Here is a 21,261-nt window from a genome sequence, read left to right on the forward strand (position 1 = left end):
GTTCTTTTAAGCCTAATTGATGGAGAGTTTAGCTTTTCATTTCTTAAACAACCATGTAGGAAAACAGCCTGATGAATCTTGACATTGTCATCCTGGAATATGGCCATGATGTGTCTTCCTACAGGGTTGTTTAAAAAAATTAAAAGCTACACACTCCAATTATAATGATCCACTCATAGACTCTTAAGCATTTGCCTATTTAAATCCAAACAAAAGTACTTTTTTTTGGCGGGGCAGTGTAGTAAGAAATACTATTTCAAGAAATCCAAATTAAACTTCTTTGGATTCCAACAATACGATTGTGGTTTATCTGAATGTCATGTATGTGCTGTATGGAATTAATGTACCTCAGCATTATATATACACACATATTCAGTATAAAATAGAGTTTTTCAACATCTAAAAATCCAGATCAACTTTTTCGGTCAAGTTGATTGCACTAGTTGTAATTTGGTGTAATACACTGTGGCTTGTTGAATCGGAGGTCTATGTTAATGTATCAAAAACTTTGGATATGTCATCTTGCAATGAAGACTATTCAATGTGGTCAGCATTTTAGTGTTGAAATGTGAATGTATGGGGTTTTGTAGACGGACAAAAGAATAGTGGTGGGAGATTTTTAAGACTTAAGAAACATAACAAACACAAAATCTATTTAATGACTTTAGAAGATTTATTTTAAAAAGTATTTCTTGTGCAACATGACTTTAAGCACATAGTATTTACAGATTTAAAAAGTTTTGAGATTTACTGGAGTAATACTAATATATATATATATATATATATATATATATATATGTGTGTGTGTATATATATATATATTAAACGTGTTTGAACTTAAAATTTTAGCAACCAAAATTTGCATGTGAAACATAATTTGTGTTGTTTTGGTGGATCACATTGTTTGAAAGGTTTTGGTAAAAGCAAAATAAATTAGGAATGCCAAAGGTGTTCAGCTGATAAAAAAAAAAGACTTGAATAAATATAAATAAAAATGTACATCTTGAAGTTCTGATGTTGTTGCTTTAAAAAATAAAGAGTATATTTGGATGTGTATTATAAACTGATATCACATGATATTGATATTAAAGAAATACAAGTAAAAAAAAAAGTTCAGTTTACTATTTACTGTCTATATCGTGTATGGTGAAAATCGTCGGACACGCACAGTTGCTTTCAATATTGCACTCTCATTTATTCATTTCACTCTAGACATGCTTACCTATGTGTGTAAGTACACATCTTCACTGTATACATACTAAAGTATGCATACACCAACACACACATAATTAAACATGTAGAATTGTACATATATATTTATATAGACGTATAAATTTACATGTACGCACATTTATAAAAGAGTGCACACAATGCACTCTTGCACACACACGCGCACACACACTCGTACACAAATGTCATGCATCTGTGGCTCAATGTTTGTCTCCTGTACGTGAACACGCACGCACTCACAGACACAAACGTGTGTGTATATATCAGACATACTTCATATCCAAAAAGGTTCCTTTGAAAACAACACCAGGTTGTGATTTTTGGACACTTCTTTTTCTTCAATTTTTCTGTTTTTAAAGCTGAGAATTCAAATGAAACGGAAAACAAAACAAAAAAAACGGGAAGAAAGGCATGGTGCCGTTTCGTCCGATCATAACCGCAGGTAAGGGGGTCAATTTGCATAATGTATACAGGTTAAGATTTTCTTTCCTATATTTATTTGATTTTTTTTAATAAAGAACTTTTTCTCTTTTTATATAAACAAAGCAGAAAAACAAAAACGAGAAAGAAAAGAAACTAAACTCTACAGAGTAGGTCCCCATCCACAGTCCCTTCTGCCGACAGGGGTGACATCAAGCTGTACAGCGCAGTCAAAAACATATGTATCAGCTTCATTTACAGGTACAGCCATAATCAAGGCACAAAGATCTACAAGTAGATTTTTTTTTACTCTCTTTCAATAAAGTTGTACAAAATAATATAACATTTTATAGTCTGTACAGGAAAGAAAAGAAAAAAAAATTCAACCTTGCACAGTCTGTACAAGATACGAACCTAAAACATTAAGAAATGGGGCGTTTCTTTTCACGGACGTTTTGCCATCATGTTCTCAAGAGCAAACTGAGGCTTCAGCAATGTTCCCGGAGCCCCTCCTCCTCGTTTCACATGCCCCGCCTCCTTCCAATGAAAGGGGGCGTGGTCATTCCCACCATCCCCTGACCTGTCCGCAAGCCTCGAGTGGGACAGAAATTCGTGATGTGATGCTACATTGTGTGTCCATCTTCGTAAAGAAAAACGTCAGTCAAAACCGGATGGAAAAGTGCATTACTTCACTTCGTTTTCCCAGTGTTCGACAACCCCTAGCCCCCCGCCCCGTCCCCGCCTCTGCCCGTGGGCGATCTTCAGTGTTCAGAAACAGAAAGAGCAGCAGAGAGCCCTATAGGTCAGAAGATCAAGGTTCGGGGTGCGAGACTAGGACTCCTGGAGGTCACAAGGTGATGCGATCTTCATAATCCGGCAGGAGCCAGAAAATATACACAACGATATCATTTTTTATTTTATAAAAAAAAAAAAAAAAAAAAAGGAGGTAGCCAGAGGCTTCATGGAATGGCAAAAATAAAGGCAATCCAAATAAAAACGTGGGGGAAAACCCAGTGACCCTCTTCGTCTTCCACCCCACCGATCGACCGCCCGCCCCGAATCATGAGTTAAAATAAAACGAGTAAAAACCGAAGTGTGGTGTGCCAAACGTCAGTAGTATTCTTTGTCTGCGGAGTTTGGAGACACGGTGGTAGAGAGCACAGGGTCCCGCCGATCACAAGAGCTCGTACTGCCGCAGGTGCATTCTCTGGATGATGTCTCGGCAGTCGTTGAAGACCCGGCGGATGTTCTCCGTGTCCACTGCACATGTAAAATGGGGATAACAGTAGTGACGGCCGTCTCCGCTTTCTGTGCTGATCCTCTGTGAGAAGAGAGAGGTGGACAGTTACCATTAGGCGTTTCATATGATTACAAGAATTGCTTTGATGATTACCGGTAATCCCGGTAATCCCCCAAAAAATGTGTTTGTAATTCGAATTCATTTATTTATGTTCATCAATTTGAATGGACAACACTCAGTATAAATGTCTACAACAGAACCCAGTCGTTAATGTGATTAATGAATCACTTTTAATAGAAAAAAACTCGAAAAAGTTTAAGAAACCCTGTGTTAAACTGATTCAATCAGCCGAACCCCTTTGACGTACTTGAATTAGCCCGCGATTTATAGTCAATATTTCAATAATTTAACATTTGCTGATGTGTGTATATATATATATATATATAGGGCTTGACATTAACTTTTTTGCTCACCACCCACTGTGGCTAGTGGTTTTCCAAAGTTATTAGCCACACAACATTTTCACTGGCCACAATTTTCACACCGATACCATGGGGGAAAACTTCCATATTTTCTTTCTCAACTGTTCACTGTTTAAGTTCACTTAAAACACAACTGACTGTTTATGTGAACACTCGCCAAGACATTTTGACATTATGGCTGCTGGTAGCCACCATATCACCCTGTAGCCCAAGACTGGTGCCCACTGAAGCTAAGCAGGGCTGAGCCTGGTCTGGATGGGAGACCTTCTGAGAAAACCTGGTTGTTGCTGGAAGAGGTGTTAGTGAGGCCAGCAGGGGGCGCTCACCCTGTGGTCTGTGTGGTTCCTAACGCCCCAGTATAGTAATGGGGACACTATACTGTCAAGGAGCACCGTCCTTCGGATGAGACGTTAAACCGAGGCCCTGACTCTCTGTGGTCACAAAAAAATCCCAGGATGTCTTTCGAAAGAGTAGGGGTGTAACCCCGGCATCCTGGCCAAATTTGCCCAGTGGCCTCTGTCCATCATGGCCTCCTAATCATCCCCATATATACCAATTGGCTTCATCCCTCTGTCTCCTCTCCACCAGTAAGCTGGTGTGTGGTGGGCGTTCTGGCGCACTATGGCTGCCGTCGCATCATCCAGGTGGTGCTGCACATTGGTGGTGGTTGAGGTGATCCCCCCTTCCATGTAAAGCGCTTTGGGTGCCAAGAAAAGCGCTATATAAATGTAATGAATTATTATTATTATTATAATTAATTATTATTATTATTTTAACATTATTTTGTGTATATTTGACCGTTTAAGTGCAGTAAGCAGCGAAAAATAAATAATTTAGTGCCGAGAGGCGGCTTTATGTTCACGCTACGCACTTTGGGTGTGAGCACAAGATCTGAGGGAATGAGTAAAATTATGCGCAATACGCGCAAATCCCTCGCTGAAATTCAAGCCCTGTAACACCAACAATATTCACCTGGAGCAAATAAAACGAGTGAGCGAGAGGAAGCAGGTCTGTGTCTACTTGTTGACATATATATGAGAATTTTATCAGATGATTCATTGAATTTATTAAATGTATATACATTTTAGTATAAAAAAAATATATATATATATATATATTAGGGCTGTCAAATGATTAATCACATCCAAAATAAGTTTTTTTTTTACATAATATATGTGGGTGCATTGTGTATAATTATTTTATATATATATAAATACACACACATGCTTGTATATATTTAAGAAATATTTTCATGTATATACTGTATATAGATTTATATATAATTTATATTATATATAAATATAAATATTTTATATATAAATTATATTTTTTTCTTAAATATACATGCATGTGTGTGTATTTATATATATACAAAATAATTATACACAGTGCACCCACATATATTATGTAAAAAAACTTTTATTTTGGATGTGATTAATCATTTGACAGCCCTAATATATATATATATATATATATATTTAAAAATCATCTTTATAGCATGTTTTATTTTTATTGTTTTCATTTATGTTTTTTAACATGTTTTTTATTTGATACTTTTACCATTTAATTAATTATTCGCTTTTTTATCAAACCCTGAAATGCATGAACTACACAACTGAGTGAACCCAAAGAATGAGAGTGGATGATGATTAATGCTGAAAATGAAGTAAACAGCATGTTTTATTCTTCGGATGTCCACAAGATGGCACCGACTATCAGTTTACCGGATTAAGTGGCTTGTGTAGAAAAGAGTAAACAGTGGTCAAAAATGTTGGTAAAATAGATTGGTGGATTTCTATAAACCGCCCATCAACAGGGCTTTTCTCCATCATTTCATAATAATCAGATGCTTTGCTAGGAAAAAGCACAACAAAGTGAATCAGTCTAAACTGCAATAGACAAATAAAAATACTAACCAGAAACTCGTCACGAATGAAAAACTTGGCTCTTGTCACTTTGGGATCTTCACCTGGTTCAGGAGTTACTAAAATAGAAGAGTCAACAGATTAACACACAGGGAAATCGACACTGACCTGCACATCAATCAGTCGATTCAGTTCAACTCTCGAACTCACACACATATAGTGCACAAGTCATTTGGACTACGTTTATGATACACCTTTGACCCAAAAATGTACATTATTTGTCAACTACCCACTTATATGAAAACTTCTGGGTCTTTAGTGATGTGTGTGTCTGGGTGAAAAGTCTAACCTTTATCTGGTATGGTGTAACAAGTATATTCAGGGAAATAATCTTCAATTTTAGATTTCCCAGCTAATACTTTCTCTGCCAGCATGTCCTGTTTGTTAAGGAACAATATGACAGAAATTGTTCGTAACCATCTGCAGAAAGAAGGGGAAAAAATACAGAGCCGAGGGGTCAGTTAAGCTTGCACTTGCACTTAAAAACGAGCAATAAAGAAGGAATGAGAAAATAAAGGTTTCACCTGTTGTTCCAGATACTGCGAAAAAGAGCAAGTGCTTCCCGTAGCCTGTTTGTGTTGTTGTCTTCCCTTATGACCATGTTGTAGCTGCTGCTCGCTACCACAAAGATGATCGCTGTGACGTCTGCAGAGAAACAGCCAATCAGCACCACACGCGAGTCTTCCAACTCAATATATCATTAGAGTACTTCAAATATCAAAGTATGTTAATGTGAAATTGTTAAAGATCACACAGTAAAGTGCCTCTATTATGCTTTTTCCGATATTACCTTTCATGTGGTGTGTGATATGACTTTTTGTGAATGTAAAAGGTCTTCAAAGTTACAAAGATCAAAGTGCAGATAAATGGAGATATTGCCTCTGAAAAGAAATAATCGCATTCTGAACTCCCTGAAACGAGTCGTCTCGTGTTTTTTTTTTACCTTGGATGCGTGTAAACCTGTTGTAGGAGACTTTAAAACAGCATAATATGGGCACTTGTTTAACATGTATGTGCAACTGGTGGTAAGACGCATAAATTCACACACTCAGATTCACACACACTTAATGTACCATTAAAACACTGAATCCATTTTCTTCTTTCGTCTCTCTGACCTCCTACATCAAACATACTGGAAGGAGAAGAACAGAGACATGAGGTTTATAGGAAGTGAAATGTGTCCCTCTAGTGGACATACGAAGACATGGCAACACTTATCAAAAATTACGGTAATTTCCACTATACAATCTTTAATATGTTTTTATGGAGCTTTTTAAGCAAGTGAACTCACTGAAAGTTGACTTTGTCTACTTGAAATCGCGTCTCAAAGATCCCTGATGTTAACACTCTGCAGCGAAGCAAGTCCTGAAAGAGGAAAGGTTGAGAGAAAGTGTTAGGCTAGGACAATTATTGGAAAATAAAGAGCGAGCCATTTACAAAGCGTCTCAGGCCGTCTCTCATCTACAACGGTGTGTGTTTTTGAAAAAGCTCAAACAGTACCTGGTCTGTTGGTGTATAGTCGCTTTGTCTTACTGCATCAATCCGGTCAAGAAAGCTGTAAAGACACAAATGAAGAAAAAGTTAAATAAATCGACTTTACACAAGTAATAAATATATTTTCATGACCAAACTACAGCATTCATATTTTGGGCAATGACATCCTTCTCATTATCGAGCAGTTTGTGTGCGTTTTATTCAATGGATTTCCCACAAGATTTTTCCATCCATCCATTCAAAGGTTTGAGGTCAGTAAGATTTTCTTATGTTTTTTAAACAAAATGCACTGAGGCTGCATTTGTTTGATAAAAAATAACAGCAATATTATTACAATTTAAAATAACTGTTTTCTATTTGAATATATTTTCAAATGTAATTTATTCCTGTGATCAAAGCTGAATTTTCAGCATCATTACTCCAGTCTTCAGTGTCACATGATCCTTCACAAATCATTCTAATATGCTGATTTTCTGCTCAAGAAACATTTCTGTTTATTATCAATGTTGAAACAGTTGTGCTGCTCCATATTTTTGGGAAACCGTGATACATTTATACACACACACACATATATATATATATATATTAGGGGTGGGGGGAAAAATCGATTCTTAGATGCATCGCGATGCGGACGTGGACGATTCTGAATCGATTCGCAAATGTCAAAAATCGATTTTCAAAATAAATAAATATATATATATATAATAACGTAATATATTGACGGAACTCTGAAGCGCGGAAGTGCAGTGCAGTGCCCGGACCGTCTGTGTTGTGCACATAACAGAGACGCGATGACTGAGCGCGATATCCAAACACCCTCCTCGTTAAAAGCTGACGTGTGGAAATATTTTGGCTTCTGTGAAGTTGAAGGGGGGAAAGGAGCTGGACAAGAGCCACACTATTTGTAAGCTTTGTGGAATAAAACTTAAATATTTCGGAAAACACGACAAATATGAGAAGCCATATGACACGTTTCATATGGCCACCAAAGCACATTTTTGTCCCGCCAAAGCCTTTTTTGATCGGTGAGTGATGTAGAAAAAAAATGACTGCTGCGCTTGACAGCCGCGAGCAGAGAGAGAGAGAGAGAGAGAGAGAGAGAGAGAGAGAGAGAGAGAGAGCCCTGGCCGCGCGCGCGCACTCTCACGTCTTCAAACAACACGAGCGCTGTCTTGGTCTCTCTCTCCCTCGCGCATATCAAAATCAATTGACACGATAGTAAAAGGTCGGACGGAAGACCGCAGTTTCACGTCGAGCATTTGGAGATTTTTAGAGATTAGAGACTCTAGGCCTACACTCAAAGAACCACATATCACTAAATTATAAAGGCCTGTCTAGTTAGTGTGTTGCGTTTTGTCACTGTGTTCTACAGTAGGCTACAGTAGCCTATATAAGCTGAAGCTACAGTAAGCTGTTCAAAAATGTTCATTTTGTCTTCTTAATGATTAAATCGGACAATTTTCTTCTAGAAAGACAAGGTGTTCAGGTGGAGAAAAAACTTTTTATTTACCTTGACATGTTTCGACTGCAACCTGCAGTCTTCCTCCACCTGAACAACACCTTGTCTTTCTAGAAGAAAATTGTCCAATTTCTACAGTATGTTGGTTCTGATCTACTTCCTAAAGGAAATAAGCCTTTCATTTATTTGTTATTGTTTAGTTCAACTTAATGAGTCACAACACAATGTGATGTATTCATGTTCTACAGAACATAAGCTACATACACGACACAGAAAGTGCTTTGAGTTGTTGTTACTCAATAAAATACTTTTTTTAATACTGCAATCACTTTGTAGTGTATTTTCATTTACTGTTGTGAAATGGAAAATCAATAATCGCTAATCGAGAATCGTTAATAATCGAAAATCGACTGTAATCGAATCGGGACTTCAATAATCGTAATCGAATCGAATCGGGAAATCAGACAGATTAACCACCCCTAATATATATACACACACCATATCAGTAACAAATGATAATATAGTCACAAATTAATATCAAAAGACACTGCTCAAGTACCAGTGTCACTGACACTAGAAAAGAATATGAAATCTACACAATAGTCTTCAAAAACACTTTGATTGTGTCTCAAATGAGACTTGGTTACTTTCATCATTTCAAACCGTATTAAAAGTGGCAAAAACTATCAAAGAAGAAGCAACGCTCTCATTCTCACAATGCCATTTGAAGATCTAGTCTAGATATACCAGGTCCTGTGAATGTTTCTGATACAGCAACAGGTATATATATATATATATATATATATACACACACACACACACTGGCTGTGAATGAGAACTGAACCCCTGAAAGCATCCCTACAGCAAGTACGCAGCTGAAGAATGTTAGATAACAAGCCCATATCTTTCTCTTACTTCCCTGCAGAAAGGCAGAATATTAGCCCAACACTCTGTGACCATCATGTGATATTAGTGCTATCAGCACTAACAGAGACAAATATAGACTCATCCCACAAGCTTGTGACAACAAGACAATCTGTAACGACATTGCCAAAAAAAAAGAAGAAAAAAAAAAGATAAAAAGATAAAGAGAAATAGGTTTGTGTGGAGATCCCGACTCTTGCTTTTATATGATGTTGGAGCATTTCTTTCAGATGTGAAAATGCATATAAAGTATAAAATACTACTGATTATGTCAATACTTTGATCCATCCTTGCTATTAACGAGTTAAATTGAAACAAAAGTGAAAGGTAAAGACTGTTTTAAAGTTACTAAAGAATTCTAATCAATGCCATTTCAAAACTTTCCATTCATCAAAGAATCCTGAAAAGGGTTTTCCACACAAATATTAAGCAGCACAACTGTTTTTAACATTGATAATGTAATTGTGGCAATTACGATGGCTCAAGAAACAAGATTCCAACTTGTAAAAAGCATTCACGTCCTTGTAGAACTCAGAATTACAACTTGTAAACTGGGAATTTTCAGAGAGCTCCGACTTGAACCACCTGACCGTTGAACATTACGTGTTGTTATGGTTAATTACGGTAATTACGACATGGTAAATAATCGAGACAACAGATGAACGAAGCATAAGACTGATTTCTGAAGGATCATGTGACACCGAAGAAAATTCAGCTTTGATCACAGGAATAAATTATATTTTGAAGTATTTTACAATAGAAAACATTTATTATTTACATTATATTATTTTAAACTGCAATAATATTTGACAATATTACTATTAGTTTTTACTGTATTTTTGATCAAATAAATGGTATTCATAAGAGACTTTGCAACCAGACCCCAAACGTGCAATTACACTTCAGTATTTAAAATCATATTCTGGGTTAAATACATGCTACTGACCACAGAAATATAATATTAATATAATATATTAGATATTTGCCACTAAACATCCAATGCCAATTATTGACATCTAATGAAAGTCTTTCAAATATACCTGATCATATTATCTTTAATATTGTCAATTAAATCTGCGAAGACAAATAAAAAAATAATAATAATAATAATCAGGAGCACATTTCTTTGCATTTTGTTTTGCGAATTTTCCGAACAGATAACGACAGATCGGAACAAGAACATTTCCTCTGAACATTGTAACTTTTGACAATTGATATCAACCTCAACAATTAGTCAGCAAAACATTACAAATTCCACCACTCATTATAATAAACATACACTGAATTGCTTGTGTTGATACAGAAGAATCATCTGTTGCTGTCATCTTTGGCGTGGTGGGGACAAAATCGGCCATACAAAAATGTAAATAACACCTATGCATCCCAAAATGCACTTCACCACCATCAAAAATGGCCTTGCATTTCCAGTGTTGGCCTCCAGAGGGCACATGTCGGATCTGTGTTTGAGTTGTGAAGTCCTCCTCTCCAACTGAAGTCCAGCGAGCAACCAAAAAAAAAAAAACCGTGGCCATACATCTAATGACTATAAAGAATCCCTCTTTCTACGCATGAGGCGGGCCGAGGTGTGTGTGTGTGTGTGTGTGTGTGTGTGTGTAAGAGAAAAGCAGAGCTAATCGCGGGACAGACTGTCTATCAGCCATACAGGATCAACTCAGTATTGAAGAGATTTGCACGACGAGTCCACAGACCATCTTGCGTGGGATCCGTCTCGACACAACGGTCATAGAAGAACCATCCAAACATATTAGATTTAAATATACTGAAATTCCCAGACTGACTCTACGATCAAAAAATAAAAATGGCATGTCAACAAAAACGATCATTTTTGCATAGCATCACAAAGAACTAATCAAATTACTTTAAACTTCATCTTAATTGGATTTGAAGCTAAAACCAAATATATTTCATTTGATTATGGTATTAAAAATCATAAAACAAATATATTATTATATAAACAAACAAAAACAAATAATTATCTAGGTACTTGATATGACTAATTTTTTCTATAACATTAAATATAAAATTCAAAACTGTATAATTCTATAAAAACAATGGTAACATTTTGCACTTCATTAACATTTACTAACAATGAGAAATATACTTGTTACAATGTTTATTAATCTTTAAAATTAGTTAATAAAAATACAACTATTCATTGTTAGTTCATGTTAGCTCAAGTCCATTAAATAAAAAAAAAAATACAACTTGATTTTCTTAAAGAACTAGCAAATGTTGAAATTAATATGAACTAAGATTAATAAATGCTTTAGAAGTATTTTTCATTGTTAGTTCATGTTAACTAATAAACTAATATATATATCATAACGTGTATATATGACATGACAATCAGATTTCAGAGATAAAAACGATGCATTGTAAAATAGTTATTTTGAACGCGTGTTTATTTTAATTTTTAATTTAATCTCCTTCGTCGCTCTTATGCTGAAAATAACACGCCTCACACGGTTAATCTGATTCATCATTGTGGTTCTTGCTAGTCTTGAGAATGTTCTGTACCAAAGATAAGATAAGACTAGATGAGATAATAAAGCCCAGATTGTTCTCGATGGGCGCGTTGTACGCGGTTTAGGAACATGAGGTTGATTCTAGATCACAGGGGAAACCAGAAATTGTACCGGGAGTCATTCCAAAACCTGTAAATCCAGTTCACACTGAACAATATGGGAATGTTTGAACACGTTTCACATGTCCTATTGAGTACAACGGCTCTACAGCTGTGAGTATCGGTGCAAGGTTTCTCATTAGATCAGAGTGTTTTACTGCCCGCCCTTTTTTCCAGCACTACTGGTTCCATTTCCATTCAATTTTTTCCCATAGGTATTTTTTAAAAGTCGTCTTTCCAAGCCATGAACCAAGCCAATTAGCTACGAGCTGAATCACAAAACGAAAACTTTGATTTGAAGCAAAATAAGTTTTTGAAAAACAAAAACACAAAAGGTACAAGTCTGTGTACTTAGTGAGGGAAAGAACTACAATCCCATGAAGCACTGCGAACAGCATAATCAAATTGAAAACAATGGATAAATCTAAAACTACTCATTTACAAATGTTGACATATCTAAACAATAAATGTATGCGTGTATATATGCATATTTTGCAATAAACTTAAAATATAAGTATTTTGAGAGCGTATAGAGATCGACTCGATTATGTATTTGCAGTTCATGGGAGTGGGCGGAGCCTAAGAACTGTTGCTTTTTTGATTAGTGGATTTCCCTGTACATCATGGATAATGTCGTTTTTTAAACAGGAAATCTGCTGTTGATCCCGATTATTTAAAAAATAAGCTGAAATAATGCAGGCTAATGGCTTCACCGGAAGCAAACACCATTGATTAACAGCTCACAGTGGGTCTGTTTTTGAAGGTTTAGAAGTTCTCGTTCAAAATCAGTTTCCCTATGGAAAAAAATAATGGATTTTTTTTACTTCCGGAACCGACTGTTGCACTATTGAATTAGACTAAAAAAGCTATTTTTTGAGCTTGCATTTCTCCTGTAATATACAGAACCTCTTTCCTAACTGTTGAAATGATGCCCTTTTTTTTTTACAGCAAGCACAACAGTAAAAGAGAGTAGACTAGGATCAGATCAGACAAACTTTTGAATTTTAACCGAGGATAAACAAACTTCTGGCTTTTATTGGGTTTGGACTTGTAATTACTATAAATATTTGTTTATGCATGAACTGAAAAAATGTCAAGCTTAAATGCAATGCATCTGCCAAATGCACAAAAGTAAATAAATCAAAATATAATTTAAGAATGCAACTAAGCCTGTCATGATCATGAATTTTGTGCTGATGATTAATTGTCATACAAACAATTATACTCTTTATAATGTTAAATAATTTAGTCTTTCATTTAGTTCGAACTCATTGAAGATTATCGACAAATGATGCGATTCGTTACTGATTTGTTTGTTTAAAAAACATTTTCACAAAATAAAAATGTTGCTAAAATAATACTCATATTTGTGGAACCACATTTGTATATTTTTACAAATATAAAAATATGCTGCTATAATTAAATTTTACATCTGTGGGACCAGAGGGAAAAAAAAATAATTACAGAATAAAAAAAATCCTTGAGCTCAAAGTAACCTACATGTATTAAAGTAACATACTTGACAAGATATCTGTCTATTGTAAATCATATTAAAAAAACTATATTCAAAGTCAGCATGAAAAGGAAGTTGCGATAGTCTTTTCTTCCCTATTGTCACATTGATTAAAGGTTACGAGAGCACACGAGTAAAAAAAAAAAAAAAAAAAAAAAAAAAAAAAAAAAAAGTGCACAGATAAATCATTTATAATAAATGCCATCAATTCAAAATGGACAAATCTTTTTTTATGGAATATTGGAGCAAGTAACATTAATATAACTGCATGATGGTTTAATAATCATTACTGGTTTTCGTAGCTTTGAGCAGTTGTGTGGGGTCGTTCTATTTTTAGGTAAACGCTGGCAAAATCTCGAAACAGAAATCCGAAATGCTAAAAAAGGAATTCATAATCTGTTGCTATTTTTATCAACTGCACATGTGCGTGTTTGTTTGTGTATATCTATGTAAGAAAAGGCAGAAAAAAAGAAGAGAAAGAGAGACCGCCGCTGTACATCAGTGAATGTTTATTCCATTTAAGCACTTATGAGGGTCTGATATGTATAACCGCACACACACACACACACACACACACACACACACTAACACAAGGGCCCTTTCTGCGCCTCACCTTCTCTTTCTGACCTTCCTTTGTTTACGCGCATTGCCGGGATACTCCCTTTGATTCGGCGGCGCGCACACACACACACACACACACACACACACACACACACGTGACACCCTCCACCAGTGAGTGCTCTGCAGTGCTGTGCTATAAATAGCTCCTGCTTGCCCCGGCTGCGCTGTTCCTTTACATAAGCTCTGGTGGAGGGAGGAGGGGGACAGACAGCCCAAACACAATCTCCATACAGAACACACACACAACTGGGATCTCTCTCGCTCGGACTGCCGCTTTCACCGTTTCTGTACAAGTGTCCTCTATCACAACAGCACGCTCTCACTCGCGTACAAACGTGTATTTGTGTGCGTCTCGGCGGTTTGACATTGACATGTAATCCGTTTTCTTTCAGCCTTAAAATAGACACGCAATAGATAAATAGAAACGAACACAGACAGATGTCACAAAATCACGAGGGATCGTTCAATGAGCTCACAGGCCAAAGGGCAGTTAAGATGCATTGTGATAAAACAGCTTGATTAGAACACACTGAATAGAGTTTGCTCAGTTCTGCTATAGATTTACAGTATTGAGGTACAGTAGCCTAAATAATGGCAAAACATTTTACAACAAATGCCACTTTCTGGTTTAGCTATACATATTCTAACGATTGAGAAAAATTGTAATACTCTCCGATAGCAATGTGAGTATGTTGTGTTGTGAATGCCTTAATTTATAAAAACTCAACCAGGAAATATATAAATAAAAATATATCATCTACATGTTTGGTAACCCAACCAGGAAACATAAATAAATAAATGCAAAACATACAATAATCACTTTTTTAAATTTGTAGAGCTTTAGTCTGAACAGTGCATGGCATTTTACAAGCTTTAAAATGTCGTAGTAAAAAAAAAAAGAGTTTTTTAAATAAATATTATAATTTAATACTACATATAAACGTTCTTAAACATCATTCTTCAGTTTATTTAGTAAAGAAAATAGTGCATTTTACTGTATTTTTCTATGGCTTTTTAGATTAAATGATGGTTTCTCTTAAATGATGGATTTTTTATATATATATATATATATAGTGATGTGTTGTCAAATATAATGTCGAAAGTCTAAAGAGAGATATAATACTTTATTACTGGTATAATACTGAGAGATATAATTATTGGATTAAAGGCGTTTGCCAAAGCCAGCATAAATATTATAATTGTTCTCGCTCAGGGTTGGTGTTTTAACTTTAGTGCGTAACTCGTCCTGCAACATTTGTGTTGTATGAATGTTTGTTGAGGAAATGTGTGCTATTACTTTTCAAGGTAATTTAATGAACACCTGGGTGGACAAAAACAGGCGTAAAAATCTCACAGACTTAAATCCGTTCACACTGTCGACGATAACTATAACGATATATAGTTCTAAAAATTATTCTAAATATAAATTAATAGTAGAGTCCACACCTCAACTATAACGATAATGGCACAGAGAAACAATATCGTTGGAATCACTTTCAGAACGAGTATTTCCAGCTGATGAAGAACAATAAAAACATTGACAGCCAATCAGAATCCACCCTGCATTAAAGAACTTGAGCAGATGTCAAAACTGCAGAGCGTCCTGACTTCAGATAATAAACAGAATGATATCCTTCGCTGGTGTGGATGCTAGTATAGTTAAAATAAGAAATATTACTACTGTAATACTTTACAGTAAAAAAAATATTTTATAATAATTTACATTTTACATTACATCTATAAAATTACAATACCAATATAAATTTCTCTTAAATGCTTTATTTTCAAATGTTTAACCATCAAACTTTTATTTGAACTGAAAACCAAGCTTAACTTTAGTGGATGACAGGCATGGGAAGATTGTTGCCGCATGTCGTGTTCACAAATGAATGTTATATAATTATAGTTATAATGCATATAATTATTTATATTAATCGTGATTTCCGTTTTATTTCGATAAATTGCGCATCTCTAGAATCATGAGGGCGACTTCTGCAGGGACAAAGTACGACAAAGTGGAAGCAATTCGCCTTTGGCTAAGCCACACCCTAGAATGTAGATTGACCAATCACAGCGCAGCCAAGAACGAGCTCCCACAGTGGTCCGACACTTTTCACAGCGCTCCATTGACTTTAACACAGGCGTCTCATATTTTTTGTCTCGGCCGGCTATTACCGTCGTAGTTTTATCAAAAATAGGGTTAAATGTTGTGCCTGGGGCATTTGTAACACAGATACGCGTTTCCCAGAGAGGTTGGAGGGGGGTGTGCGTTTTTTTCCCTTCCCAAACCGAAGTCAAATCCTGACAAGTGTCGTCTAGCACACGCTGCTAATAAATACAACGTTATACTCGCGTTGTCCGTTTGCTTTGTAATAATGATTATAGAAGTGAATAGAGACCTACCCAGCTTAGCATGAACAGTGTTGCTCCTTGATATTGTTAGTCCCAGCCTCCGTCTCCATTAGTAGGATATGCGGTGGTTCGTTTTTTGACTGTGACCGGTATGCTTTTGCCTCTATTTGGATGCCTTGTTGTTCCTTGCGTTTCACCTGTATGTCATGAATATAGCCTTCGAACGTATATTGCAGCCCCTTTTGCCTACTTCTATCGGACACTTTATTTGCTGCTTTATAAAAGTTTGATAAAATTTCAGCAGGAAGAGCTGTCACAGCATAAGCCATGTTGATACCAGAGCCCAGATGAAGTTTTGTTTGTCGGACGTAGCAACAGTAACTAAGGGGGGCGGGGCTTAGCCAAAGGCGAATTCGATTTATCTGAAAAACTTTCTCAACGACTGCACACCCCTGGATCGCAGCAAACATATCTGAGCAGACATTGATTCGAAGTTGTATAACAGAGGAATTCTCAGTATTGTAAAAGTCTTCCACAAAGAACAAGCCTGTATTGAGAGCAGCTGGGTGTCTGTATGATTCTCCGAGTATCTCCGGGCCTTTTCTGACTGAGAGACAACAGTCGCCATTATGCGTCAGGCCCTGCACTAGCTGGTGATGGTATCTGCGTCCTACAGAGCGGCTGACCAACTCCCATGACCTGACCACCCTCCTCACACTTTCATACCTGACACACGGCCACTGTTATACAGGACAAACGTCAGCACTGGCCTAAAAAAGCCAACAGTGGACGTAAAAACACATTCACCCACCTAGAATGTCTCCATTTCAAAAGGCAAAGAAACTTTAATACATATACGACATGTTTGTAGTTGGCTGCCTGGCCATGTTAAGGAAGCCGTTGAATAAATAGGTTGGTTTCAGGTTCTTCTGAACCTGATCAGGCACGTTCCTTACAGGGATGTGCAAAACTACATATTTTCAAAACAGACTAATTCATTGTTAGGCTGAACTGGTTTACAGATGCAACTTTTCCAAGAATGTTTTTCCAGTGCACACTGTCAAACAGCTAAAGCTCAGCACTGTCAGTGACTTACACAACAACAATAGTTTGCCTTACTAATCAACTAGTCAGTTAGATAACTTATCCAAATTAGTGTCACAATAAATACCTACACTTCTGTTACAAAAGATTTAGATTTCAAGTAAATCCTGTTCTTTTGAACGTATTTCTTAAGGATTCTTCGTTTTAAAAAAGTATCACGGTTTCCACAGAAAGATCATCAGCACAACTGTTTTCAACATTGATAATTATAATAAGAAATGTTTCTTAAACAGCAAATCAGAATGATTTCTGAAGGATCATGTGACACTGAAGACTGGAGTAATGATGCTGAAAATTCAGCTTTGATCACAGGAATAAATTATATTTTAAAATATATTCAAATAATACTTTCTTAACAATACCATTTTTACTGTATTTATAATCAAATAAATGAGAAAAGAGACTAAAAAACAAAAATCATGACCGACCCCAAACTTTTGAACAGGCCCATACCGAGTCTTGAAATGTATACTGAATACATTCCCTTTAGATTCACATTAACACACTATAACCGCAGCATAAATACAATTCTGATTAAGAGATTCTGTTTAAAACATCAGTAAAACCAAATGACTGACTGCAACGACCACTATGACCATAAATGATAGCTGTGATTATTTGTTTGTGCCGTTTAGTGGTTCCTTTTATTTGTGCTAATATCATAAATATCAAATCTTGCATCAGACATTTTGTAGCTGCATCTTAAGCAATATGCAATCAACTTCATCAAGTTCACAAAAAGCCACCATCATCATAGGATTCAATTAAAGTGAACTATTATGATAAAACTTATACTTACTAATGCGCACAATCAATTAGTTGATATTCATTGGACCGTTCATAACACGCCTTAACGCCTTCATCATCCCAGAGCTTCTTCGCGTGGTCGAAAAACTCCTGTGGAAAAAAATAAATCAATGTTTATATGTTTGCATGCTAAAAACTAAATGATTGAATTTAGCAACCGTTTTTAGAACCATGTCTGCCTCACTTCATTTGAGAGCTATTTCTTGAACTGATACCACGACATACTTCCAGCTACATTCATAAAATGTGTTTTGGTTAAAAGCCTTTTGGCTGTTCTGGAAATAGACTGACTGATCACACCGGCCCACCACTGTGGATTCAAGCGCTGCTTCGAGCACATCTCATCTTGCAAGCATTCAAACGCTAGTTTCTGTTCTTAGTTTGTTTGCAACTTTACATAAAGCGCTTAAAAATCATATTGAAGTACATTATTACTTTTTTAACATTCATGTACTTTTCAGAGCTTATGACCAAATATTAGTAGAAAATAGGTCTGCACAATATTGAAGAAAAACGCAATAGTTAAATAACGCGATATTCGATATTCAATACGATAATGCTAAAATTCACCTGAAAATTATATAACCAACGTAAATGTTTCACATTCTTTTTTGCGAGAAGAAAGCATAGCATCCCTACAACTTCTGAAAGTGAACACAGCAGTGTTTTACTGTAGCATTACATAAAAAGTAAGTGTGATTTTAACCAGGGGGTTTAGGTAAGCCTACATTAGGGTTAATAACAGAAATTGAATAATCAAATGTAAAAATAAAACACTGCTTAGTCTTCACTGTATGAATCAAATATACACGGATTCGTATTAAAGCTGCAAAAGTTATTCAGTCACAAGCAGTGAGTGATTTTCTTTTTGTGCTTAATTTTATTTATTTTTTATTGCAAGTTAACAAAAACATTGTAGTTTATACAAGATAAAAGATCATTGAATTATATACACATACAAAAGAAGGAGAGACGTACATGGAGCACACACAAAGTAAAAAAAAAAAAAACAGCTAAATATAAAATATATCGGATCTAGTGATGTATGCAGGTACATTGGTAAGTTTAAGCAATGGGATATTTTAGAGATTTAGATAGAAGCAATATTGAGATATTCATAGTAATTGTAATAGAATTGTAGTAGATGTAGAGGCAGTATTCATACTAATAATAATAATTATAACAAAGATAAAAATAGTGGCGATAATGGCGGTAGTACTTGGCAACAAACAGCATTCATGAAAATAAAAGTAGGAGTGGTAGTAGTGGTAGCACTGTATTTTTTAATAATAATAATAATTATAATAATACTTCTAGATCAGTAAATAAAATTATTGTGAATATACACTATTATCTGGGCCTGGGAGCCATTCTACCATTGCCGGTGAGCACAACCAACAGACCTTTTTGTGCTTAATGTTAAATAATCAAACAACAAACGACACAGGCGGAAGCAGGTTTATTAGGCTGCTGTCACTTTAAGAGATGCACGGATCCAATATGGTGTTATACACACACTTTCTTTCTTTCTCGGCCGTTTACTTTACGTGAATACTCACCAAGATGGGCATTTTTACATAATTTTGTGTGTATTTGGCCATATAAGCTGTGGAAGAGAACTGAATTCAGGATCACATGGGGTCCGAGAGGCGGCTTTCTGTGCGCATGAATACTTCACTTGTTATTGCACATAATAACATTAAGCATGTCACATGTATGTAACAATCCTGTGTCCAGTCTACTCTCTGCGTCGACCTAAAACTTGGACTTTTTGTAATATCTTGGAGTATTAAGCCATTGTGATATGTTCATTTGTTAGATTTCGATACCGTAATTTCAATAAATCGTGCAGCCCTAGTAGAAAAATGTAAATATATTTTTCATGAACCACTGAATATCTACTGAAGGAAGTAACAGCAGAGGAACACTTGTGTGTTAATGTTTGAAATCTCATTGTTAAAAGGTACTTTATAACAAGGACTCATTTGTACGGAGCCTCTAAAGGGATATGGTGATTTAAAAAAAAATTGAGATGGGAGGAGAATATATATTCCAATGCTTTTTGCGTTTTCTCACAAAACTTTTGCGTTCCCCAAAAACGCAAAAGCACTGACCTATTATTTTTCCTCCCATCTTTAGGGGCTCAATACATTTGTTAATATTAGTTAATGCATTAACTAACATGTCATGAACTAACAATGAGCAATATATTTTTACAGCATTCATTAATCTTTAATGTTAATGATTAAAAATGTTCATGTTCGTTCACAGTGCATAAACTAATATTAACAAATACAACTTGTGGGCTAAATATATTTTAGTAAATGTTGAGATTAACATTAGTTAAGATTAATAAATGCTGTAGAAGCATTGTTCCTTGTTCGTTCATACTATCTAATGTAGTTAACTAACTAAAGTTCACAAATGAAACCTTATTGTAAAGTGTTACTGAAATCTCTATCTGGATTCAGTACTTCCTCCAGTGTGATCTTGCAAATTTTATGCAAATTTAAGATAAACAAATAATACATGTTAGCAGTCAATATTGTATCTATCACCTGTTGAACCCAAGAGTAAACAGAAAACTACTCTCTAAATAGGAACTGAACTTTCTGGAAGTTCCAGTATTTACAATCCAACTGTCAAAACATTTCTAAAATGTATGAATTCACAGGTGAGTATAGATGTCTGCCATGAGTTAATTAAAGAGAAATCCAGGACTTAATTTGAGCTGAGAAAAGATCTGGGGTCTAAAACGGTCTAATTACAGATCTCCATTTCAGCAGAGTCCACACGGTCTAAAAATGACAATCTGAAAAAGAAGAGCCAACATTTGTGCAATCTAAAAAGTCACAGGCTGAAGACATCTGCCATACCACAGTCCAACTTTTCTGCAAAGGCGTTAAATGTGCTAGAATATCACAGCAAAATCATAATGAAAATAACTGACCCCATTGCACACGGTCTAATGCTAACAAACGAAACTCAAGCACAGCAGAAACACATGCTAAGCTAAAGCTAGCAGACTGCATCAGTATGATAGAGA

At 35.6% G+C, this 21,261-nt stretch overlaps 1 protein-coding gene across 2 annotated transcripts in view; it reads right to left on the reverse strand.

Moving 5' to 3' along the window:
- Nucleotides 1-652: 652 nt before the first annotated feature.
- LOC130084151 (guanine nucleotide-binding protein G(olf) subunit alpha) overlaps nt 653-21,261 on the reverse strand; it is a 30,057-nt gene continuing 9,448 nt past the window's right edge. For both annotated transcript variants that reach the window (XM_056249367.1, XM_056249368.1), the window contains exons 5-12: nt 18,208-18,305; nt 6,798-6,852; nt 6,589-6,662; nt 6,371-6,429; nt 5,822-5,942; nt 5,587-5,717; nt 5,289-5,356; nt 653-2,971 (exon numbers count right to left, since the gene is read on the reverse strand). In XM_056249367.1, the coding sequence (XP_056105342.1) occupies nt 2,825-2,971; nt 5,289-5,356; nt 5,587-5,717; nt 5,822-5,942; nt 6,371-6,429; nt 6,589-6,662; nt 6,798-6,852; nt 18,208-18,305 (753 nt within the window). In that variant the 3' untranslated portion in view covers nt 653-2,824. The remainder of the gene's footprint in view (nt 2,972-5,288; nt 5,357-5,586; nt 5,718-5,821; nt 5,943-6,370; nt 6,430-6,588; nt 6,663-6,797; nt 6,853-18,207; nt 18,306-21,261) is intronic.

The sequence above is a fragment of the Rhinichthys klamathensis genome, unplaced genomic scaffold (assembly GCF_029890125.1).
Source record: "Rhinichthys klamathensis goyatoka isolate OS25496 unplaced genomic scaffold, OSU_Roscu_1.1 h1tg000059l_1, whole genome shotgun sequence".
Classification (NCBI taxonomy): Eukaryota; Metazoa; Chordata; class Actinopteri; order Cypriniformes; family Leuciscidae; genus Rhinichthys; species Rhinichthys klamathensis.